The sequence below is a fragment of the Paramormyrops kingsleyae genome, chromosome 6, assembly GCF_048594095.1.
Source record: "Paramormyrops kingsleyae isolate MSU_618 chromosome 6, PKINGS_0.4, whole genome shotgun sequence".
NCBI classification, from domain to species: domain Eukaryota; kingdom Metazoa; phylum Chordata; class Actinopteri; order Osteoglossiformes; family Mormyridae; genus Paramormyrops; species Paramormyrops kingsleyae.
The window spans coordinates 14,730,764-14,757,394 of NC_132802.1; the positions used below are offsets into that span (position 1 = coordinate 14,730,764).

Here is a 26,631-nt window from a genome sequence, read left to right on the forward strand (position 1 = left end):
TGACCTTCCCTGTCTGTGCTCGCCTCCGCAGCCGTGCAAACAGTAGCCAGGACAGCAGAGGAAGGGACGCAGGTGTGTGTGTCTGTGTGTGTGTGTGTGTGTGTGGGTGTGTGTGTGTGCAGGCCTGCCCCGCACGGCCCACCGCTGCAATCTGCCAGGCCTGGGGTTGCCGAATCCATTTCCCGTTTTAGGGCCAATAATGAGCGCTGCCTGCTGGCCTGCCGTCAGGACCCCACTGATTATGGAGCGAGAGCCAACGATTTGTCAGCAAAAAGAGGGAAAAACAACAAGGAACCAAGGAGTCATGTAGGATCCGCTCGGGACAGACCAGTGAACAGCAAGCCCCCTCGGCAACGTGGCCCAAATTAATCCCGCCACTGACAGGCGGGTGCAAGTGAGAATCCCACCGCGAGCGTCCCGCACATCTGAGGACATCTGACGGCCACACGGCCAGTAGCCATAGCAACATGCCGTTTGATGAGGCGGATGAAGTATTTTCCTTTGAATTAGGGAGATGTTGACCCACGTGCTCGTAGCGGTCAGCTACCTCCGGGGCCTCGGCCCCACTGAGATTAAAAAATAAAAAATAAAAAATAAAAAGCCGGCGCAGGTCCCCGACGGCATAACCTTGGTGAGGGATGTGGGGGATCGGGCACATCCATCACGGCGGCAGCCCAAAGCTCAGTCCGCAGCCACAGAAGTTGCCGAAGAAGCTAGTAAAATTTTAATGCACTCTGCAGAGCGGTCATGTCATACTTGGTTATGGCAAATAATCCCAGATGCCTGCAGTGCAGAAATGGAGCTGTAATGTGCTTGCCTCTTAACCCGAGCTGACAGAGATGATGTACGAGTACCATTACCAGAAAATATCACTTCAACTAACCCATGATCCGGCTCTGCTAAGGGTCATATTATCCATGAGGAACAAATTACACTCCCAAAGTAAATACAAATTTTCTACATGGAATGGGTGCAAAGCGGAGGGGGGGAAGGGTGGGCCATACGTTACCTATGACAACGCTGCACGGGGTGACAGGGATGATGAAGTGAGTGACAAATCACAGGCTGACGGGCGGCCTGGTGCACACGCGCTCAAGCCTGTAAACACTACATCCCACCTTCGTGAGTGCGCACCCCCATCTTTTAGCGCTGACAAGCCAGCGCGGCATTTTATTACCCACCCCGGTCTGCTGAGAGATGCCGCCGGGCTCAGCGCAGTCCCGGCAACGTCTCCGCAACGCGGCTCCCTGCTCATAATTGCCTGGGGGTAAACGCCGGCAACATCCTGCCGATGTATTAACTGCCCTGATTATTATTCCGCGTCAAGGACAAATGAGTTGGCCCGACTCTGCCAGAGTGTCGTCTTAGAACTCGTCGGTAATAAAAGGAGAGATACACTCTGCAGACAGCGCCTCTGCTCCTCAGCGGCGACATTAAGGGCGAAAGCCGCTTTTCCGACAGCTTATTAAATCCCAACAAAACTCCATTTATTTGTGTCAAAACTCAGACACGTGTATCCTTCTAACATGCACACGGCCTAAATGCATGGGCATAAAGTGCATATAAATGGATCTCGGTAGAAAGGTCTTAAACATTTTACTCTTTTTCCCATAAAACAGCTAAGTGGTGGTATTGATGCTCCACAAGGCCAGGGAGAGTCTTTCTTAATTTGCTCACATTTCTCGGGGTTAAAAAATAAGCTTTCAGAACAGGGACATCTGGATGAGAGTCCAGCTAAGTGTCTTAGTATTAATGTATATAAACCCTTGTGTCCAGCCCCCCTGGTTCTCACTGTCCTGTGCCTCCCCACCGCTGGCATCTGTATGCTGCACCGTGGTCCTTGGGGAACCTTTTTTTGTGCCACCGTGTACCTGTATATGGATGGTAGGACAATAAAGCCCACTTGAGTTGACTTGACTTCAAGTGCAGGTTAGAGTGTGTATGAAGAAATGGCCTCAGTCCGCAGGGAGCCTCTCCAGCAGGACTGGCCTTTCTTTCCAACCTGAGCCCAGGGTTGTTTCAATGAGAGTTGTACTTGAGAGCTAAGAGACACATTCCAGCTTTGATCTCCTCCCAGTTCCAAAAAACCCAGCATCGCCACACAGTGGAACCAGACGAAAGCTGTAGATTCGATATCAATTCATGTGAGTCGATGGCGACCATTTCAAAATGTCTGATCCCTCACTGGGCAGAATACTCGCTTAAACCACTGACGGGGGGTAACCAGGAATGCAGAGGAATATGACGTCAGGCTAAAGCTGTCCACACAAACATTCCTCCCCATTTTCCATAAATGGTCTCAGATGCTGGTGTGAATGGCAGCTTTGGAGGGAATGTTACTGGGTGTCAGCATCAAAGTCAGTTCTGAATGTGGTAAAACCGCGGTAAAACGTTTCAGAAAGCAGATCTGCCATGCTAATCAGATTAATGGTGGTGGAAACAAATACCGAATGCTACCTGTTAGCCATAATGACAAAGGCTGGGGGTCCCGTGCTTTTGCAGCTGCAAAAAGAGCACATGCTTCCCAACATTCTGTGGGGGGTTGGCAAACACTAGCACATAGGGGCGATAATCAAATTATTGGGGGGGTTACTCATTTCCTGTTGCCAAACCGGAAGATGCTGTAACATCAGCGTCAAAGGCAGTTTGTATCACGACATCTGCGGCTGACCTGACTTCGCCAGTCACGAAGACCCCAGACCCAGAATCCACATCGGCGACCGGAGCGACAGGCCATATGAAAGCATTTTCGGGTCGTCTGTGTGGTCCGGCTGATATGAATCTGATACGGGTCTTGCTGTCTAGGATGTCAGGGCATAAAAAAAATAGGCAAAAAAATAAAACACCAGCACCTGTGATAAGCGTCAAAAAAATGGCGATGATGCTGATGCTGAGAGAATGTAGTAACAGGAAGCAGGTGATTTTTCAAGCATCGCACAGGTCACCTGGCAGCCTGTTAACACGTCGCAACTGGGCCACCCACCTTACAGGTCACTTCCTCTAAGATGACAGGCACAATATTCATGTCATCATGCCGACAGGGTCAACCGTCCTTCAGACACTGGGAGGGGGGATCTGGCTATTATCTCCGGCACACGCTCCTGCCCGATCCCCCCACGAGGCAGAGCGTGATTTCTCTGGAGAGCACTTTTGTAATTTCCTGATTTTAAGGAAATCAAATAAGCGATATTTGTTCTCGTCTGAATGCACTTGACCCGTGAAAGCGGTGCCGTCCTCATGTTCTACATCAGGAATTCAAATGAGCACACTCCCCCAGGCCCACCAAGGGGGAGGGGAGGGGGGGTGGTTTATGGGTGGTCAGTGATTGCACTCCTCTGGTAACGCCTATCTAATATCCCCCCAGCCCCCGTAGTGTTAAGCTCTCACATCGATACGCCGAGTGTGTAAATCATTAATACAACGCAGTCAACAAACAACACACTAGGGAGCACAGCCGGAACAAAGAAACTGGTCCTGATGGGAGTAACGAGAAACGACAGCACGCTCGCTAACAAACGGCTTTTTAACGAAGGCCACGTCCCTTTAATTAACCTATCGAACCTGATTTTATTCGTGTGGTATTTACAGTTCCTGGGTTTATATGTTCTGCAGGCAGGAAGCTTGGCGGAATCACTCACAGAAAAATAAATGGGAAAAACAAGGAATAAACAATTTTATGAACTGCTGAAAAGCTGCTTCTTTGAATGAAACCTTCTTGACAGTAACCATGTGTAACGGACGAGGGGTGAATCGAAATCCTGAGCAGAGATGCCAAACCAGGGCCCATCATCACCACGCTCACAGAGACTGCAGCCCCTGTCTTACAGCGTAGACTAGAAAATATGTTGTAAGTTGTAAGTAAAAAAAAAACAATAATTTAATTCACATTTTATGTATTTAGCTGCCCCAGTTCTTCAAAGCAATGTACATTTTTGAGGGTCAGCCAGTCCCTGCAGCAATTGGACATTAAGGGCCTTGCTCAGGGGCCCAACTGTGACATCACTCTGCCAACTCTGGAACTTGAACCGAAGACCTTCTGATCACAGGTACAGAGTCCTACCCCGCTGAGCCACACACTGCCCCACTATAATGGTAGAACAACTTCAAAAATAGAGAAGCTTTAAAGCAATTAAATCCAAGGTCTCTTTGATGAGATTCCAATGACTTTTAAGGACCGACGACACCAGTCATAACATGGGGGGGGGGGGGGGGCAGGTACCTCCAAACTAGCACCACTAGGTCTGCGTCTGCAAATCCGATAAAACCTGCAGGTAATCCTGGGATTTCCAGACATCTGGAATGTCGTCAGGTAGAGCTAACAAGAGGAACAGAGAGAGCACAAAAAGATAGGGATGGGATTCTAAGGCCTGCAAAGCAAAGGAAGCCGTGTGGAGGGCATGATGGGGGGGGCAGCGTCAGCTTCTAACCACAGCTAAATAGGTGAGAGCCGCCGGACAGCCAGCAGGGGTGAATCGCGATCTGATATTGCGAGAGTGTCGGCCCACACAGACTGTAAAATGCTAATAGGGATCCTGGAAGGTTAGAACAAAAGAAAATGGAAAAAACTCAGAGGTTCATGACGACGACATCGTGTGGGCAGCACCTGGACTTTGAGAATATGATTGGGCTCAGAGACCCTGAAATGTATTCCTGCACAAGAAGGAGGCGACTGACTTGCATTACAGTCTGTAAATGAGGAAATGGAAGCGCACCATGCAACGGCTTTGGAAGAACGAGGCTGGTAAACATTACTAATCTGCTACATGGGCGCTTGGACACAAACGGGGCGTGTATGGAACGCGGCCCGCGGGAGGAGCCGCTCTGGACGGCCTCGGCGTTAAACCCTTCAGCTGTATTGATCCGTAGTAACATCCATAAAGATTAAAGTGGAAGCACAGCTCGCTTTTTCATAATGTTTTCACTAAATGGATTTCATGCCTCGTAAGCACTGCCGTTTTTTTTAAGACCAGCAAGTGTTGAATAATGGACTCTTGCAACAAATCAAGATGTGCGCAAACAGACAGACACAAAGACACACACACATACACACACACAGATACACATGTTGGTGTACCTAGCTAAATAGGGACCATCCATTCATTTCTATGGGAAAAACCCTAATCCCAATCACGACACCCTTAACCTCTACCCATCCCTAACCTTAACCATAAGTAACCAACCGAAATACAAGACTTTTGGCATTTTTACTTTTTTGATTGCATTCACAGATTTTTATAAAACTGAGGTTTATCTGAATAGGGACCTCAAAAGATGTCCCCAAAAAGTAGGGAAATTTCAGGTTTTACTACACTTTCGGGACAATTTGGTCCTCAAATGTGATCTATGCAAACACACACACACACACACATGTATTATTATCTTTGATGGGGACTCTACATCATTTCTATACGAAAAACCCTAATCCCAACGATGACAACCATAATCCCTACCCAGCCCTAACCTTAACCATAAGTACAACAAAATATAATACTTAACGCATTTTCAGTGACTTGATTGCATTCACATATTTTTGAAAATTGAGGTTTATATTGTAGACACTAGAAAAGTATCCCCACAAGCTAAAAAGTAACAGATTTTACCACAATATTGGTCCCCATAATGTGGTAATTAGAAACCCACACACATACATGAACACACAGTAAATGTTTCCTAACCCAGAACTATTCCATTTAAATTCTGCATGCCATTTAGTCATTCATAATTAATGTGCAGTTAATTATGGCTTCCTCACAGTTATTAACTAGATGTTTAATTCTAATTAAATAAAAATTCACACTTAACGTAAGTCTAATATTGGATTCTAATTAAAACCATATTGATAAAAAGCAGGCGGGGTTACATGCGGCGCTCGAATGCGGCGATTATTGCATGTCGGCATGTGTCAAAGCTTACCTTGTCTTCTTGGTCGCTCTCGCTGTCGCACTGCAAGAAAAACGGAGGATTGTTTAGGAGCAAAGTCATGTGACATCGCACCCATGTGATGACATCAGCATGGTCTGTGTGACTGGATCTCGGCAGCCACACCACAACGTGGCACAAATTCCACTGAAAGATGGCACAGGCCTTTCCCTTCTCTTCTGAAAAATGACCTTTTTAATTTAAAAAAGGAACGGCACACTGATACAGAAGGCCCAGATCACCGAGGGACATGGTGTGGGCCGCAAGCTCGGTCTTTAATGGAAAAATGAACCGTTTTCCCCGGTAATTTGCTGTCCGGAGAGGCTCCGTTTGCAGGAGAAAACAGCGGTAGAATATCAATAATGAAATGCACAATGGTTTCATTAGGGAGAGATGCAAACTGAACCAAATCGAGTGCCACGTTCAGAGAAATGCTGACTCCAGACCCGAATTTCAGATGCAACTGGCTTTCAGAAGCTGCTGGAAGGTTCTGGAGGGGACGGAAGGGTTAAAATCCAGGGTGTTCGGTGGAAAAAAAAAAAAAATATTACAAGAGGCTGGGTTTCAGTTATTCTTCCCAATTTCAATTTCAAGGTCCGCTTAATTCTTTATCAACTAATTACTGCCGTGCACGCTGACCGGCGGGGCCCCCCAAGCCGCGCATATGGCCGAGGGCCGGGAGGCACCAGAGTCGGTAATGAAGGTGGCACGAGGGCCGGCCGATTAAAGCGGGGGGGTGCCGGTATCCGCCGGCGCGGCGTGATTGACAGCGCCGGGAGTTGGGCCATCAGCACCGCAGTCTAAGCCTTTGCTGAGCTGGGGCCCCGCAGAGCTCAAAGGTAGAGGCTCAATTTCTGGCACCGAATTCCCTGGCTGAGGCGCGGCGCGGGCTGCGGGCTCAGCGGGAGCACGGCATCCAATTTACAGCTCTGTCCCACTCGGCCCCGGAGCCACCCCTGGCAGAGACGGATGGCGAGCAGCTCCAGAAGCTCATAAATTATGCAAAGGCAATAAACGCACTGAGCAAACAGCCCTTACTCTCTCTCCCTCTCTCCCCGTTCCAGTGCTCTCGTCTATCTCCCCTTCCCTCCCTCACTCTCTCTCTCTCACCGCTCTTTTAATACTCTTTGCAAAAAGCCGGGGGCCAGGCGAAAACAATCTCCCAGCTTCAGAATTAAGAAATTAAGACGAGCAGCAGGCAAGCGTGAACACGAATTACACCTGTTATACATGCGTGTAGGCATGTGTATATGCATGTTTATTATACATGAGTGTAAAATGGTGGGAGATCATGGTATCATGGTGTCTGTTAATGTGGTGGACGTGCACTTTTATCACCCAGGGACAAAATCCAGGACAGTTTGTCACATGTACGAGTGGTTAAATTGGGGGGGGGTTCTGCATGTGATCGCTTCAACTCCAGAGGTACGCCGAGACAAGTCACCCCCACCCGCGCGGCAAATGGAACGCGCTAATAGAACTTATCGCATTACCGGGCGCAAGAAATGCCATAGCTCATTACTTTAAGATAAAAGGATATCGGCGCAGACAGGGAGCAGAATTGACTTTCGGCAGCACGACGCGGTGATGATTTAATCAAGTGCTGCCCTTCACTTCCCATCGCTGGGCTCGTCGCTCCGGCAGGTGCCACTAAACGAGAGACTCGCGGGGCGGGCGGTGGGTGGGGGGGGGCGAGATTGCTGTCATCACTTTTCAGGGAAAGAGGCATTCAAATCCTCGACAGAAACAAAAAAGGGAGGGGGGGGGGCTTTGTAATAAGAGACGTAATATCGAAAGATTGAGGCCGACAAGGGGGGGCGGCATGGCTGGGGCGGGGGGGGGGGGGGCTTGAGCACGTCTGAGTATGGCGTTCTGCGAACAGGAACCTCGTGGGGGCAGATAAATAAGCAGGAAAGACGGCGGCCTGATGGAGCACAGTTAGCCAGGGGTGCCTTATCGATGGTGGTCTGCTACCTCTCCCCCTGCCGCAAGCAGCCCCAAAGTATTGCCTCCCGGGAAAGAACGCCATACATTTTCAAGGCCAGAAAGAGCCAAGGCCGTTGGCAAAGGGCTCAAGTGGGCCCCTAAGCGGAGACGAGCGCCAAGGGTTCAGCTAAGATATCAGGGCCCGTGTGCGGTTAGAGATTAATGCCCTAATAGGTTCCTTCCGGCCCTGCACTCACCAGGCCAGGCCACATCACCGTGCCTGAAAAATGGATCTCCAGGGACGGAGTATGACCCAGGTAAACTCGGCGCCGGAGTCCATCAAAGCTTTTCCATGTCTCCAAGGAGAAGACAACACACGCGGCAGACCGGTTACTGTAGGTACTTACTGTAACTCACCCCCGGCATCATTCACGGCGTGGAACAGATGCCCGGCTCAAAGGAACAGCTCACAGAAACACTGGGCCGGCTACGGGTATTTGTGTGAGTTAATCGGGGGGCCAGCCGGCTCTCTGCAACGTGTCGGTTTCCATCTCGGGGGACAGGGAACCTGATTCGGCCGAGTATGTGCAGTGGGGAGGGCATGGAAAACCGGAAAACATGTCCGACACGATCATGGTTAACGAATGCCAGCAGAATAGGCTGGGGGGGTGAGGGCGACCCCGGGATGTTACGAAGACGGAAATCGTTAAGCTGGTGGGGGGTCGGGGAGTATGAGGGTGCCTGGGGGGCCCACAGCAGCCTGACAGAGCCTTTAGCGGGGGTCGGTGTTTAGGGTAACGTAAGACCAGAATGTCAAACACCGCATTTGCTGCTCGGGGCTGTTGTTGATGGAATGAATTCTCAACTATTCTAATTGCCCATCTGCCCCACTGCCCCCCCCGGGCCCGACACGGCAACAAATTCCCTTACAAAGGTCCCTAAATGTGGAGGGTTTTTGTTTACTCTCCTTTGAGCTGCAGGAAATTGCTCTCGTTTGGAAGCCCGTCCAGCCGAGAAGAATATCTGTCCGTTGGTGGAAAACGCTTGGGAGGGTTTGGATAATTCAGCCTGCCCCCCCCTCCCACAAAAGTGTCGTCAGGGCTTGCATATCAAAACAAAACGCAGGCTGAGCGTCCAAAGCGAAAAGCAGTGCTGACTCTAAAAAATGCAAAAAAAAAAACCCAAAAATTTAAATCAAGAACATCTGCAAATCAGAACACGCCGCCTGACCCAATATAAAAGATATCAGGAGTATGAGGATCAGCGGGTCTGTAAGAAGGGGGGGGGGATGCAGATGCCACAAAATGGCTCGTTGTTCAGCTGACGGCGGAGAGGACGGCACTGTAGTAATCACGCTGAAGATATGAATATTCTGGAAAGTGGGGGGGGGGCAGTGCACACAGCGTGAAGGATGGCGCCGGGTGGCAGGGTCAGTGCCGGCGGTACCAATCCGCAGCGCCGTCGCCTACGAAGGATTCCTGAAAGCTGCCGCGTCCTGATGGTTTTCTGATGCAAACAGTCACATCGCAAAATGGTTCCCCTGCTCCTGCCGCCGCCGGCTGCCGGCTCCTCCATCTGCCGCTGGGCCCGGCGCAGCCGGCCGGCCGCCCTGCACAGCGGGCATTCAAATTAGCCAGGGGGAGGCGCTCGCTTGTGCTAATTACATTTTAATCATTGGAAATGTGTTGGCAAATCAAGGCTTGATTGCCATCTTGGAGCCTGGGTCCTCTAGCTGAGCAGAGGGCCCCGCATGCTGCGCTTGGGCCCGCTGGGCTCCCGCCTCACACAGAGTGCAAGATGATGGCGGTCGGCCCACCGGCGAGCCTGCACTGGCACGTTTATTAAATAGCTGGGAAAGCTGCTCACTCTCACTGCAGGCCAGAGTGTAGGGGAGGGGCAGGCCCTCACTGATAAAAGGGGGCGGGTCTCATTGATAGGAAGGGGAGGGGCTTAAGTGACAGAGGGATGAGCCTTTGCCAGAAATGACACAAAGGCCTTGGAAAATGAGAATGAGCGGGCCTTTGCTGAAGGGAAGGGGCAGGCCTCACTGATGAATAGGGGCGGGCCTCACTGATGAAAAGGGGCGGGCCTCACTGATGAATAGGGGCGGGCCTTAATGATGAAAAGGGGCGGGCCTCACTGATGAATAGGGGCGGGCCTTACTGATGAAAAGGGGCGGGCCTCACTGATGAACAGGGGCGGGCCTCACTGATGAACAGGGGCGGGCCTTACTGATAAGTGGCAGTGGGGCTTCACTGAGAGGGAGGGGCAGGAATGACATGCTTACCTGATGCTGGGGGATGTTTATTTTTCAATTTGCAAACAACTTTCAGAAAGGGGGTTAACTTTAGAATCTTAATAAATCCAAGAATGTTACGGCTTATTTAAAAGAAACACTGACCCCACCCCCCCCCCCCCCCATTGCCTGTAATCAAAGACCAAGTCATTCCTCCTCCAGATCAGATGAGATAGCACACCCCGGACTTTTAGTGGTGCCAACAATGTGGACGGGTTGCTGGGATCCAGACGGCCATTTTCTGGGGCGGAAGCCGGTTATCGGACATCCACATGGCAAACCTGACAACGAAGGGGCCGCTAAGGACTTGACAGGTGCCCAAACCATTTGCCTGCCCTTGATCCACGCTGGCTGGAGCTGACATGGCATGTGCGTAGCATCTGCCTGACTTCCGGCTATCAACGGATGCGTCTTTCTGGGGGGGCCGGGGGGTCATCTGCATGGGCAGCCTGGGGCCGTTGCTGGGGCCATCGCCAGGGACAGACGTCTGCAGAGCCAGCTGCCTCGAGCTTTGGGGTCCAGCATCTGAGAGCCCTTTCCTTTCAGATGTTAAACTTCATCCAGACGACATTAACTCTGACTGTTAATGCAACATTTCAGCCTTTAGAAGCTGGTGGGGTAAGAATGTAGCCCACTAAATAATAAGGCTTTTATAGTCTCTGACCTCTGCTTTAAATACACATGAGTGTGACATTATGCACACTATTTTATGTATCGAACACCCCCCCCCCCCCACCCCATGGAAAGGGCGCCTGATGCGGCGTAAACACTGCAGCCTTGATGTCTCCCCCCCCCCAAAACGACACGCCAGGTGGAAAACTGTGGCGGTGAAACATCATGTGCCATGGGTGGGGGGTGGGGGGGGAGGGTCACAGAGGCTCAGGAAGCCGCTTTAAAATAACTTGTCAGTTAAGCTGCACCCCCCCCCCCCCCTGGAGTGAGGCTTGGAGCAGACAGATGGTGCTGGAGGGAGCTCTGCTCAGCTGGGTGAAGGGGGGGGGAGGGCTGTGGCGAAGGGGGAGTGTCCAGCTCACTGCTTTTTAGCAGCAGGTAAAATCCATTTGCTACACAAGCTCATACTGGGCATTAAGCACCAAAGTTAATATCTGAAGCCAATGAGGCATCTCGACACATCTTAGTGCGGGGGGGCAGGATGGGAGCCTGGGGGTGAGCAGGAGCCGGAGGGGGGGGGGGGGGGTGGTGGATCATTTCATATTTCTCCTTTGTCTCCCTCATTGATTAATTCGGAGCCCAGGATCCCCCATCTGCGCCTCTTTTAGGCCACAACACTGTGGGCGAGAAGCAGATGCTGGCTTAATTAAAGATTAATGGAAGGATCCTGGACAATTAAATACATCAGATTCCATTGTTTATACCATTAGGGGGCGTCCCGCGGGACACGTCATTCCGGTGTGCATTTTAATTACCGCGAGCGGTCCGCATTAGTGCCAGTGTCAGCTGCCATCTTTACAGTGCCGCACAGGTGAGTGCCGGCCACGGCTTGGGGGGGAGGGGGGGATTCCTACCGGGGTGAAAAACAAATGAAAGAGAAATAAAAAAACAAAAAAACCTTAAAGGTGGTTCTGTGAGGAGTTCAGACAATCATATCTTTACATCAGAGGCTCAGAATATAATATAGTAATATTGGCCTTAAAGATATGAACCTCCTAAAGATAAACAAAAAGCATTTAGTTTGCATCAAATATGTCACCAAGACCTGCACTCTGGCGGGAGATGGATGAGGTGACCTCCGGGGTCTGGGTTTCCGCCATTAATGCGTTAGAGACGGCGCGTACGCAGCAAGCAGCAGTATGCAGCGGTACTGCGGCTCAACCTCTGTGAGCATGACGCCAGTCTCCTGCTGTACAGACAACCATTGTACAACCTGGAACTCAGCATAAGGGTCCAGCGCCTGCTGCTGCATACGTGCCTGTGACCTCGAGCGTCCATGCATTACATCCTGCCCCAGGGGATCCTCTTTCCACTCAGACCCCACACATGACGCAGCGTGATTAGCTCTGGTGCTCTCAGGTGACTTGCCGGGTCATTGGCGGCCACATCAAGTTTTTATCAGGGAATTTTCTTCGTCATTACCTCCGGGCCGGAAAGGACTCGTTAATATTCAGATTGGCTTGGTGCAGCGAGGACTGTGGGGCTCGTCATCAACACGAGATACGGCACGCGCCAGCCATGCACATCACGGCCCAGTGCGACAGTGTCGGCCCAGAATAACAGGAACGCGCGCAATACATGACACGGAGTAAAAACAAAACACAAAACAAAACACTACAAGAAACTGAATTTTAAAAAGCAAATCACAGCCAAACCAGCCATCTTCCTTCATGAGCTCTTTACACAAGAGCTCTGGCTGTATTCACTGCTGTATTTTGCAAACATAAGAGCGCTAGAAAGAGCTTTATTCTAAGGGTTACTCACACAGGTACAGGTGTCACAAAACACATCACCTGTTTGAGTTTTAAAGGCGGAAAAAAAAGCGTATTTAAAATGGCCGCCAGGTGAACGGCCATGTTGGTCTCTCCTGGAGCTCAAAGTGGCGCCCCCCAGCTGACACAGCAGCATGACGCCGGCGGTTGGCCATGCTCTGATAAGGCTGGATCCCCCCCACCCCAGCCGCGGTATCTCCTCACAGGCCACCCTCTCTCGCCGCGGGCAGCGGGAGCAATTAGCCAGTGGCTCCCTGACGAGGTGAGATAAACTTGGTGCGGATCGCGGGGGAGTGACGCCTTTTACCCATGTCCGGGGGGGGGATTATTCAGATTCAGACCCCTCATCCTGTAAAGTGAACACGTAATAAAATGGGAGAAAAACAGCAAACAGCCTGACTGCACTGAGCTTATTCTTCTGCCATTAAAGACACAGAGGGCTTTCGACCTTCCACCCGGCACATTCTACAAAGATATTTGCGTGTTATGGTTTGGTTTATTTACTGAATAATGCTGAACTGTAGGGCTTTAGGAAAGAAAACACTGACCTGCACACACACACACATATACACAGTTCCTATACTCCTATAATTAAGGGGAGATTAATTTCTATGGGCATAACCCTATTCCAAACTATGATAACCTTAACCCTTGCCCAGCCCTAACCTTAACTATAAGTAACCAAACAAAAAACAAGACTCTTGGCTATTTTAGTTTTTCGACTTGCACACACACGCGCGTGCAGGCCGTGTGTATAAATCCGGATCCAGGCTGCGTGTTGATAGGCACTCTCCGCGCAGGAAGCCCTTTAAAAATGCCCGTTCCCCAGCTCACTGCAGGCCCCTGCCGCTGCTGACAGGTTGACGGGAAAACCTGTTTTCCTTTTCCGTATCAGAGCAGTCCCTCTGATGTGACACGTTTCCTGAGGGCCTGATGGGGGAGGCGATAAAAGCGGGCAGGTGGGGGTGGGGGGGGGGGGTGATGGCAGCGGTGATGGGGGGTGGTACAGACTCTTCAGCAGCTTCCATCGGTCGCGGTCGAGCGCGTAGACAGGCGGAGATGTAAAGACGCTATGGCAGACGTGGGAACAAAGCCGGGCGGGGCTTCGCATGGCAGGGCTTGGAAAGACGCTCCGCACAAAGGCCGACACGTCAGACAGCATTAAAGGAAAGTGGTGCGCGGTGCTGCTGTGAATCACTCACTGTACTGAATTACACTCGCAGCTGTGTCAGAGGATCAAACGGGCGCCCCCCCACTAATTATTTACTGTGTTCGCCGCTACGCTGCCCCCCTGAGAACTGCTGAACCCTATCCTTTTGCCCCCACCCCCCTCCCAAATCGGTGGTGGAGAATTAGCGCAATCTAATTTAATCCTGGAGATGCTGATTCCATACGCACTCAATTAAAAAGGGATCAGCCCTCTGGGAGGGGCTCTTGCAGAGGGGGGAGGGGCACGGTTTGCCATTCCCGATTAATTATCGAGCTACGTGGAAGGAGGGGAGGGTGCCAGGTGCCAGAACCGGGTCCCAATAATACCCGAGATGGACCGCCAACACCACGGCTAGTGGAAAAAATCTTTCATGGACTGTGTGTGTGTGTGACAAAAACACACAAGTGGACCCAGATACCATGAGCAACAACTTTGGACAATCTGAGACTCAAATGGCACACAGAGTCAAACCAGTGAAATGGAGGCAGGAGGGTCCAACGGGAATTTATTTCCTGGTGCGTCCAACAGAGCGATGAACGAGCCCGGAAGCACCCGTTCTGATTGAGCAAAGCACATCCCATGTTAACGTTTCGACAAGTGGCCCAACTCCTCGTGACAATGATCCCGCCAAATAAAAGGCGGTTCCACTGGAAATCGACACCACCTCCAACTCCAGGAGAAGCCTTCTAAACGGCTACTCAGGGCAGATCCCCCACTGGGACACACATCCAGCCGTATGGAAGGGGATGTGATCACAGGTGGGGGGGGGGGGGGCAGTGACGACAGCGGTTACGGGAGGATATCATGGGCACCGTTTCGGCATCCAACCGTCAGGGTGACCTTTGACGACTCCCACGCTGGGGGAACGCGGCAGACGTCTGACACAGTGCCTACGCACTAACATCCACGCTCTAACATCTACGCACTAACATCCACGCTCTAACATCCACGCTCTAACATCCACGCACTAACATCCACGCTCTAACATCCACGCTCTAACATCCACGCTCTAACATCCACGCTCTAACATCCACGCTCTAACATTCACGCTCTAACATCAACGCTCTAACATCCACGCTCTAACATCCACGCTCTAACATCCATGCTCCATCATCTATCTGTGAAGCTCCCAGAGCCAAAAACATCAGAAACCTCCAAACGATCCCGTTTGGCTTCAGATATCCGATTAACGTGCCGGGATCCAGGTCTCATGGCGGGACCTCAACTGGGCAGAGACCGCATGCTGGCCAAATTGCAGTCTGAGCTTCGACCCGATTAGGGGTGGCTGTGATCTCGAAACAGAACCGCTAGTGGACCCAGCTGCATCCGGTATTGAGTTCCTTGTTTTAACATTGACTCTCACAGTGAGTTTGTGAGCCTCAGCTCCCACACCAAGTTTGGGGGGGGGGGGTGAGGGGGGTGCTAATGTAGGGGATTTAGACACGGGCCTCCCAGCAGATCAGAACAAATGGCAGGGTGAGCATCCGGCTGTAACCCCACCCCTACGTGTCCCCGTGTCTCGCGCCATGAGGCAGAATTCCCCCACGCTCTGCCAAAGGTAACAAATAAAACATGGTCTTTGTGTACAAAAAAAAAAAAAAAGGTCTACACTCAGAAACCTAAATCATTCTCAACAGTGTGGCCCCACCGGTATTAATTTACCGCGCGGATGATAAACCAGTCACAAGTCGTAAATGGGCAAACCGAGGTCGTTTGAGGATCGCTCATCTTATCTCAGTTTGAAGAGTTTATTACTTCAAGCCTAAGAGTGCGCTAGACTCAGCGAGCAAACGCGGGTTTTTGGGACGAGGCTGTATTTTTTTGGGATAGCGGAGTATGATATGAATGTGGGGGTGCTATCCGGGCCACACGGCTATCATGTGGTTCAGATGGTTATTTTCAGCCCAAAGAGGGTGCCGCCCGGGTTCCATGTGAGTCGCTATGGTGTCAGCGTGTCGACCTGCCCACGGGGGTTGGGGTGCAAAAAAACCACTGTAGTCTCTCCCAATTATATGGTCAAAGTGTTGCATTATGGGTAATTTGCTGTTCAGCAAATTCATCACGCCGTGATGCAACACTTCCAATCACAGTACAGTATTGAGCAGCAGCTCTGGCATCTGGAGACCAGGTCCAAAAGAAAGCCATTCCAGGCCTGTACCTGTGAGAGCCTGCAACAGCTTACCATTAAAGGAAATGTTTATGCAGCTCTCCATCACTTACTTGTGTTTGGATGATTTTTATGAAGGTTTAATGAACAGGTTTTGGCCGGGGGTGCAGCTGTACAGCAGTGTGAATCCATTGGTTTGTTTTCTTGCATCTATTTGACCTCTCTGGGCTGGGTCAGATGTGCGAGACTCGGGGTCACGCCAGTTTGCTACATGCACTGGACTCAGAATAAACGGGGGATTTCTACATTCAGCTGTTTAATTCTCAGGTCTGGATTCCGGGACTCTGGACGAGATCAAAACAGCGGCCGCATCCTCATGGCAACAGCGACCCTGGTGACCCCGAACCATCAAGGACATACACAGCGAGACGTACTGGATGTAGAACTCCAGGAAGGAGCAGCGGGGCTCTCCGACAGCCACTCATGCTCAGCAGGGAGGGGCCATCTGCCCAGTAAAGGGTGGGGTGTTTCATTAACATGCAGCATTTGTCAAAATTACTCCGCAATCGCGGTCGCGAGGAGAATTTTCAAGAGCGCCAAAAATGGATGGAGCAGTATTACGTCATCAAGCCCCACAGGGTTATATCACACACTGTACAGTAGTTAACTGAACCCCCACCAATTCAGGGTGGTGTGTGGTTCGGTGGGTTAGGATACTGTGTCTGTGATCAGAAACTTACTGGTTCAAATCCCAGGGTCGGCAGAGTGATGTAATGCATGAATTCATACAACAAGTACAAGGGAATTGACTAAAAACGAGTGCAGGACCCGATTGGAACCCTTTATTTTGAAGTTACTGGGTCACAGGGATGCTAATCAAGTTCTATGCTTTTATGGCGTTTACCAACGACTGTGTTAATTGCCCGTGTCTCCTGGTTGGCGAGCACCAACTGGCCACCGCCGGTCCGTGTCTAGCACTCAGCGCCATGCGGCTTCAGAGCGTTTCCTCAGAGAGCCCTGGCGCTTTTTACAGCCTCTGCCGATTCGGCTGCCTCGCGGCACTTCGAAAAAAGTCCCACATCAAAATGCCAAGCGCCAGGATGCTTTCTAACCGACACGCACGCTGCTAATTGGCTTTCAGCTGAGCATGACTCACCCGACACGACGGCGTTTGGACCTGTATCACACACTGTTCCTGATTTTTATTTTTTTTTACCTTGTGCAAATAATCTTTATATTCCTATGCTAAAAAGCAAACAGGCATTTTATAAAAGCGATAATCACATATTTATGCATAATTTAAAAAACATGCCTGATGCCCAACATGAAATTAAAAAATGGAAACTGTTCTGCGATCCCATGTAGGGACAATCTGCTGAACACGGCCCCTGAAACTGGGCCTGCAGGAGCCGGCTAGCCAGATGTCCTCTGGACCGCGAGCACTGAGCCAGTGCCCACCCTGCGATGGACAGGGCCCCGGCACGCAGTGGGGGGGCAGGCGCTTGGCCGTGCGCCGACCCAGCCCCGGTGACGGCCATCTGCTGCCTCTCATTGGCCGCCGGGCAGAGATGGCGCACAGGCGGGCCGCTGTTCCAGAATGGTGTCGGGGGGCGGGGGGTCGGGGCTCCCTCGTGCCTTGAGGGCCACTCCACGCTGCCTCGCCATGCTGGCCGGCGTGAGGCTGCTGGAACCTTCCGGAGCCATCTGGGGGGAAGCGGCGCGTGGCCGGGAGCAGCTGGCCGCTGAGGGCTGCTATTTAAGCTCTGGCAACCGCTCCCCTTGCCCCCCGCCCCCCCCGACACAGCACATGGCCAGTTAGCACACCTCTGCTCCTGACACTGTGGGGGCCATGGGGACGGATTAATGAGCTCACATCAAGCAGGGGGTCCCCATGCCAAACTCCACATAAACAGCCTCCAAAACTGTAACCCAACACCAGAATTCAGAGCCATGTACACAAACTAGATCTGACTAAGGGCCCCTGACTGCAGCAGCTATGCCACCAGCCAGGACACTGCCCCCACCCCAGGTCACATTTGTGCTGTTGGGTCGGGAGGGGCTACAGTGTCAAAATGGGAGGGCTAATTGAGAAGCATGTTTAAGTTCTTATTGCGGCAATGAGAACTGATGAAAGGACTTGGGAAGGCGCAGATTGGCACGTCACAATCTGTGAGGGCTGCCTGTCAGGACTGCCCGCAATCCCACTTAGAACCACTGCTACAAGCGCTGCGCGTGGCCGCGGCGGGTGCATGACACCTAAACGTGATTAAACGTCAATTATGCTAATTAGCCAACATGACAGCACGAACAACGGAAGCTAATCGTGGTACATTTTTTAGGATGCTTGGCAGAGCGGAGGTGTTGCGTAACCGAGCCCCGCAAACGGCAGCGAGCGGCAGATGCATGGAGCGCAATTAGGCTTGTCCCGCTCCCTACTTTCTGCTGACAAGCCAGTTATTCCACATTAAACCAGCAATTAAGTGCATGAAGCGATTAGGAGATGCGGAGGCTGGGAGATGCTGCTCATTGCCGGTGTAAATGCCGCCTTTTAGGACGCCTTGATGGAGAGCTACGCAGAGCTAGCAGATTGCTGCAGAATGGAAAGCCATCCAAATGGGCGGCGGGGAGGGGGGGGGGTGTTAGGTATCGCTAGCTACAGGAGATAATCAAGAGTGATTCCACATTGTGGCGGATCCTTGACGCACAAGAATCCCCAGGGACGAGCCGTCTGCCATCCACCAATGGCAGGGGAGCTTGTTAATTAAGGTGTCAAAGGTAAAGAAGTATTGACGTCCCCCCCCCTCCCCCATGGTGCCGTGCTCGGCTCGCTCAGCCCTGGAGGTGTTGTTGAGCTAACAGAAAAAAGCCCCACAAAGACCAATTAAGGCGTTCACTACGGGACAGAAAAGAAGACGAATGGAGGCAGGAAGGCAGATTACAGGGAACCTTTGTACAGATGTAAAGCAATCAGGGCTCTCTCAGGAGGCCACGCCCTCCACACCGGAGAACCGGCCCCCCATCTGAACCCACAACAATCCCTCTCTGTTTCTGCTGCTACTCAGTCAGGCGGGGGCTGAGTGTCAGGTATCCTGACAGCTGCGTATCGGTTTCCCCGGCTGTGGCGGTAGCAGTGGCAGTGGCTTTGTGCTATTATAGGCGAGAGCCAGGCACAACAGAGTGCCTCTGACCCCCAGCCTGGAACCCCCCCACCCACCTTACCACATTCCAGGTGAGCTTCCCCGTATCGCCTCACGCCAAACAATGCCTGCAGGGGGCGACCTCCTGACCCCCAGTAATGCCGAAAGCATTAACAGCCCATTTAAACAGTGTTTAAACATCACAAGAATAGCCCCGCCCCCTGCAGATCACTTCCTATCAGTAGCTGTTTTTAAAAATATATAGGCTTGCCCTGTTTAAATGATTGCTAAGAACGATACCTCTGAAACCAGAAAAGGGATTTTCTGATTAAGGGCATTGCTGCAATGCAGGAAAACTGTTATGATGACAAAAGACCAGGGATGGGTACCCACAAGTCAAGGGCATGATACCCAAGTAGGGACTTCACTGCAAAGGCTGATAATCATACATAGAGTACCAACCAGTGCCATATTAACCAAAGGACCGTCAACAATTAGTAGAGTATAACAAATTGGTTTCTAATTGAAATTTATGTCTGGTCGGCCCGTTTCACAATAAACGGGTGAAAATCCTCCTTGCGACCGCGATTGCGGGGTAATTTTGACGAATGGTGTCCAGGCCGTAATGCCCTCTCTCGCTTGCAGAATCTTCATTATTGATCACGCTTTTAAGAATCAGGTAGGGCAGGATGAATGTGCCGCTGTCAGCGAGCGTAATGGAGCTAATAATCACGGCCTAGACTCCGCATGCTAATGCTGCCGCCTATTTAAAAGCCATTTGCTTTCTCCGGGACAGGAGTCCCATCTTGACAGCGAGATTAAATAAAACATGCTTAAAGCTTAATGCAGTATGTATATAATCCCCTGTGTCCAGCCCCCCCCCCCCCCCCCCATTTGACACTGTCCTGCTTTTTGCACAGCAAATCCAGTGAAAACTGTCCCCTGTCACTCACTGTCTGGAAGCTGCACTGTGATCCTGGGGGGAATGGTATTTCGTGCCACAGTACATTGATAGGCAGGCATACATACACGTAAATAGACAAACAGACTTGAATCCTGAAGCAAACTATGGGCTTATATTAGCATGACACACATTTAGACAGTAAAAAGACCTGGATGTCTTTATAGATGGTATGACAATACAGCTCACCAAAGAAGGCTCTTAATATGGCCCATGTGAGCAAAGCACTGCCACAATTCTCCACCCTTCAGCGAGATTTTGGACACACCCATCCAGCGACGTGCCACCCACGGGATGCCCGACCTCTTTAATTCCTGGTGAAACAACAGCCAGCTTCACCAGACGGTGACAAGGACCTGAATAGCAGCGAGCATCGCAGCCCGGCAATGCCACCCCTGGCTCACTGGGAGCCTTTCATTTGCGTGGCAGGTTTTTATTACCGGAGGCAGACACAAGGCAGCCGGCGTTTTGGCGACTCTTACACAAGGCGACCTTCTGTCGAACGTGACCTGCTATGATTGGCGAGTAAAGCAGTTTCCTAGAATATACTTGGCTGGTATTACAATGCAGGCCCCAAAAATACAAACAGATGGAAGTCATATTCACACGACGAGATGTCGTGCGTGCGAGACGCCCTGATTTTGTGGCGTCTGCTGCGGGGCCCACGAGAAAACGAACATCAGACTGCGTACGGTCGTCTCCCATCGCAGCACCGCTTTAAAAAACAGCCTGAAACAGATGGCTGGATGCTTGGCTTCAGAAAAGAGCTGCGCTTAATATTTCAGGCAGATCAGCTGGCAGCGGTTGCAGCTCACGTCAAACGCTCCATTTCAGAGGGGAAAACAGTCGTGGCGAAAAATGATCTACAGAGACGTTTCAGTGAGCCACAAACACGCCGCTATCTGCTTTCGGTCTGTGCACAGGGATTGCGAGCTCACCAGAACCCCCACGCTCCCCGATAATCGCTGCCACAGTAGGAGACCGTGAGCACAAACGTGGTTCTGGTTAAGAGCGGTCTTTATGGGCTAGCCACGGAGCGATGCCAAAGCGACGCTGTCCCTCAGCAACTCCTGAAACTAATCAGAAAGTCAGGACGACGGCATTAAAAAGAAAATCTCTCTGCTTCTTCTCCGTCCAAAAGATTATACCTCAAGACATGAGTGGAGAATTTATACACATTTAGGATTTAGGGATCATCTAACAGATTTGTTGTGAAATACAAACAGCAAGGACAAAAACAAAGGGGAATAAGGCAAATGGAAAATTCAATATCCGGAACGCACCAACGGGCTTTTTCTGTTGAACGAGGTCTGGCGTTCTGTGCGCGGGATATCACTTCTTCAGCGAGTATGGATCCTTTGACATGGTAGTGATTAATGCTCTAAAATCCCAGCAAAAAAGATAATCCTGGCAAGAAATGAAAACTAGGGGGCACCTTCAGGGGTGAGCAGCCCCTCACGTGCATCAGGACGGGCACCACTCGGTAGACATGCAAATACCCCCAAACCAAAATACGGGCCAGTCATGTCATGCGGCACCAAGGCAGAAATGGCTGATTGTGTCTTACGCTGGTATAAGCACTGACACTCGTTTTAATCAGCTGAGAAAACTGGCTCCTTTTGGAGAAAAAAAAGCATCAGGCAACTGGCAGATAAGACATTTCTGGCTTTGCTCTACTATCTATCTCTTGTTCTGAAAGCTCAGGGGAAATGCTGCCAAAAATGACCCCCCCCCCCCAATAAAAGAAACTTCCTTCAAATCCCAACGTTCCCTGCCTCAGAATCGGCAATGCTTCAGAAACGAAGCTGCGGGGGAAAATAGGGCTAGAACAGAAGCAGAACGCAGAACGCAGAACACAGAACAGCAGAACAGTGCAGGCTGACACCAGACAGGCCCGCGATTCCCCCCAGTCCCCCCTTATGTTGTCTCACGTCATCAAAAAAAGCAAATGAGAATAATATATTTTCTAAAAATGAAAATTGATGCAGGCCCTTTAAAAAGAAATGCTTGAAAAGATGGAGAAATTGCACCTGAAAAATCCTCCCTGAAAGAGAGGCCAAGGACGTTCTGTCCCAGGCGTTAAGATTGGTTTCACATGAGATGATTAGACTCATCCATGCTAATTACATCGAACAGAACTAATTAGGAGGAACTACTATTGGGATAATGAGGATCGGCGCGACGTCCGTCTAAGGACATCATCTGTGCCACATTTTTCACAGTGCCAGCAACGTTACACTAAAGGCCGGCTCCTTTTAAATTCACAACAGATGCAGCCAATGTGTGGGTTTTTTTTTTTTAAATCACCTTCTTTATGACGAATCCGCAGACAAAAACATTAACATGAGCCCGACCACCTGACATCCACGGTTAAGGGGACAGGGGGGGTCTGCAAGAAAATCTCCAAGGGTCAGTACTGAAGGCCCTCTGGGGATGGACTTAGCGTGTTGAAGGGCAAAGAAAGAGCAAAGGGTTAGGAAGAGGCTGCCATTTTTGTGAGGACCGGAGGGAGCTGGCATTCTAGAAGGTTCTGAGTGAGAGAGAAGGGCCACGGGGCTGGGGGGATGGATCGCAACCAGTGGGGGGTGGGACAAACAATCATAATGAACCTTTATAATTATAATGAGCCTTAAGAATTTACTAAGAAACACCTGCAGCCTGCCCACAAACGTGGACACAACACGTGAAACACAGCAGGGATGGACGACATATCGCATCACCCTCAGGACGTCTTCAGAGTGAAACGCTCAACCTTCCCTTTGACACAGGCGGTGCCAGTCACCGACCGGCCCGTGTGGGTCGGCTACTTGACCGCATTCCCGACGCAGCCACGGATGGAGATACCGTGCAGCAGAGCACGTCGGCATGCCGGGGGGTCCTTACTCCCCGAGTCCGCTGCCTCAATCAGCCGTGCGGAGACAATGAGAGCACGGCAGCTGCAGCGCATTAGGCAGGACGCTGGGCCTCGGCTGATCGTTATCCACGCGGAGCAGAATACACGGGCGCCTGGATCTTAGCGTTCCGGGGCCCGGGAAGGCCATCTGTCTTGGCCGAGTCTGAGGGATCCAACGCTTTGTTCTAAATGAGCTCAGGAAACGCAGTGCCTGGTAACTATTTAAACAAAAGTTCACCAGGAGTAACTTTCGCTCCCTCTCACTCGCTCGCGCACATATGTACGGACACGTGCGTGTGGATGTTCGGTCTCCACGGGAACGCCAACCTATAATTAAGCACACGGACAGCAATCAGGCCCCGTGACAATATCCCTCCGCTGGCTTGTTTGCCTAACCTTCTAGGGCCCCAAGCAGAGGTCCACTTACTGCATCAAAAAAACCCGTCAGAAATCAAAACACTGAAATCACTCCATTCCTCGCTAAACGCGCTGCAGCGGCTTGTTTGATTAAATGTAGAGCGGCGAGTGCAATTTGCTAAATTACAAGTATTCTGAACATGTAAATATAGTTTAATTACAGCAATTAAAGAAAATTACTGGAGATTGGCAGATGGGGATGTAATGCTGTTTTAATTAGAGCTTGAATGCACTGTAAAATAAGCAGAACGTTTAACCCTTTTTGAATGAAATGGGTAGTTAGACTTTGACAAATTATATCCTGTTGCCTCCCTTAGACGACTTACACATAAATCAGACGGCGGCCTCACGTGCGCCGCACCATATCACTCCAGCGACAGCAGGCCCAATCCACCATGACATCATTAAAAATATTTTGACAACAGCTAACATGGCATTAGGTGCAATTAAATCACATTAAGCCACTGACATCACTCGAACAAAATTAGAAGCAGCTCTTTCGCCGGTGAGACGGAGGACCACGAGGGTGAGGACAGACGAAAAAGAAGAGAGGAAAAAAGGATGACTTGGCGGGACATCAAAGCCACAAAAGAAAAAAGGAGGGAAAAAAGGATGAGAGGAACTGACAGAATAAAATCGTGACCACAAAAAGAGCATCTAGATCAAAGGCACGTAATTAGATTACGCTATACGCTAAAGGTGCACACGGTGTAATACATCAGAAAGAGCATCACCGCGTACAAAACTAAAATGTCGATGGGATTAATATGAAGCATCCCGGCACGCATTTCGGACACAGGTTGGAGAGGTGGGACAGCAGGGAGATTCCCTGCTCCTGTTTGTGTATCCGTACAGGCAAACGGCACTCTGAAGATCCATACGGCAACATTTTAAACATTCCAGTCAATAGCCTATTAGAAATTCTAATTGAAAGTTCAATGCCCTCGCTCAGGGCCGCGCAGTAAAGATCGCCTTCGGAAAGCCATTTAAAAGCTTAATCTCTTTATCATGTGGTATTTGGAGGCCTAACTTTGTTCTTGTTAGGCAGATCAATCGCATTAATTTACAAAATGGGCGAAAATGTCACCCTTCATCCTTTAAATCTGAGCTCGGCGGCGAGCGGCTTTAACGAATCCCGGCACTGATTCGCCGCATTAGCAGCAATAGGTATCATGGGAGACTTGACCTACAAATTTTAATTACCACATGAAAAATCCAGCCGCTGAGATGAATAGGGAGAGGCAGCAACCTGCTCCGGTAGGTTGGCAGTGTGAGGTCCTGGATCTGCTGGCCAGGGGGTTGTGCTTGATGCGGGGTAAACACGGTGGGTGCGAGGTGTCCGAGGCACGGCCACCCCAGCAATGAAAGAGGCGGAGGGCCCCAGAAGGCCCGTATCCTGAACTCTGCTCAAGCGCTGCCAAACTATATATCCATGACGCCAGCCAATGAGGGACTGCGATCAATTCGCTCATTGCCACTATAACTGCGACACGTTAAGGTAGGAAGGTAAAACTACAGCCCACTGGAGACTCTCTTTGGCGTTTCCATGGTAACTGTCGGGGGGTGGGGGGGCGCACATTCAAGTTTAGAGTCTGAAACACATACTACAAAAAAAAGGACAAAATACTACAAATAATATTCACCTAGTCACATATGAGTAAATTTGCTGTTTTAATGACTTCTAAACCCAATTAACAAAAGTAGTAACCAGAACTGTGGATAGCACAGCAATACATATGAACCCAGAGAAAACAAAAAATGTGTTTCAGGTTCAGGACAAAACAAGTGGCATTACCAGCGGCAAACAGAGGTGGTGCTGTTGCTTTCGTTTGGAACCATAGTGCCATCTTTACACCAAATCGGCTTATTTTCTCCAAACACTCATAGGTTTGAATTACAGATGCACCTAGAGCTGTACCTTTTTCAGCCATTAATCACCTGTGGTTTCTAGTCAACGAAACAAAGTTTCCTGGGTCTGAGGGAGACTGAGGGGTTTCTTGGTGGCCATAAATTAGAAGCCACCTGAAAATAGTCTCCATCCAACAAGTCAACTGCTCACTGAGTTAAGCTGTGGAGTTAATTGAGGTGGGGTGAATAATCTGTCCCACACACTAAAGTGGCGGCTGACTCACAATGCCCCCCCCCCACTCCGGTTCTCTCGCCTTTAACGGAACACACGTAATTTGCGTGGAGCGGTCCTTTCTGAAGAACACCCCCTTTTTTCCCCTTGCCCCGCTCTGCGGAATGTTGGACAGATCATGGGTCCCAAGGATGCCATTCAGAACCCGGCCCGCATCAAAGCGACTGAACAGACGAGGTCCTTAAGCTGTCACATGAGCCAGCGGCTTTTAGACCAATTGAGTGAGATGGCCCTTTCATTTTGGGGAATCATGTGACCGCGGCCCTCAATCTGGAGCAGAGGGGCACAATTGGTGACGCACGCAGCTACCTGTGATTAGCTTGTTTACAGTTGTTATATGATGCTTTGATGCCCATGATGGTTTAAGGGCCCCAACAAGCATGGCGATGCGACACAAAGACTGATCTCTCTCTCCCTCTGCCTCGATCAGTCGCGGGAGGACAAACACAAACAAAATCACAGGTCTGAGGGATGCACTCAATCAGACACCGATTAGATCTGCTTCTTGCCCATCTGCTGTGATTCCCTTGAGCTACAGAAGAATGGCGTTCGCCCTAAATTGACAGCCGGGATTGTTCGGGCACGGGAACACGGAGAGAATGCCTTCAAAGGCCACAGAGAGAGGCAAGCATCTGCAGCACATTGGCGGGGAGCTGATTCATCAAACCAGCCTCTAATACGCCACAGATGAGCCGGATGGGGGTGGGGGGGGTGGATTATAAATATATCGATGGAATATGAAGGATCGTGATGTACAGTAATTTCTGAGCTTTTAGCTGCAGCCACTGATCACAAGCAGACAGACTTTCTTGCATTACGGCCCCCAAAATACGACTGACCTTTAAAGCTCTGACAGGAATGGGCTGTCTTTGCAGGAAGGGAAATCGATGGGCCTAAAAGCAGGCTCATGGGTACATCTCACCTCTCGGAGACGGGAGTCCACCCAACTGCCCGTCGGCGGCGAGTTTGGTCGATGGGCTACGCTAAGGGCCACTGCCCACTCTGCCGCATCCCAGAACCCATGATAATTTAAAAAAAAAAAAAAAAAAGCAAGTTGACATAAGGAATTCCGTCTGCCGCTTTAGAAATCAAATCAAGAATGGGGCGTTGGTAAACCCAAATGGGATGACCGCAGTCTGAAGCCCGAGCTATGGCACCAGCCGTGTGGTTAGCATGGGAAG

At 50.6% G+C, this 26,631-nt stretch overlaps 1 protein-coding gene across 9 annotated transcripts in view; it reads right to left on the reverse strand.

The window, feature by feature from the left end:
* auts2a (activator of transcription and developmental regulator AUTS2 a) overlaps nt 1-26,631 on the reverse strand; it is a 241,864-nt gene that overhangs the window by 78,107 nt on the left and 137,126 nt on the right. For all 9 annotated transcript variants that reach the window (XM_072713729.1, XM_072713730.1, XM_023833010.2 and 6 more), the window contains one exon: nt 5,914-5,943. In XM_072713729.1, the coding sequence (XP_072569830.1) occupies nt 5,914-5,943 (30 nt within the window). The remainder of the gene's footprint in view (nt 1-5,913; nt 5,944-26,631) is intronic.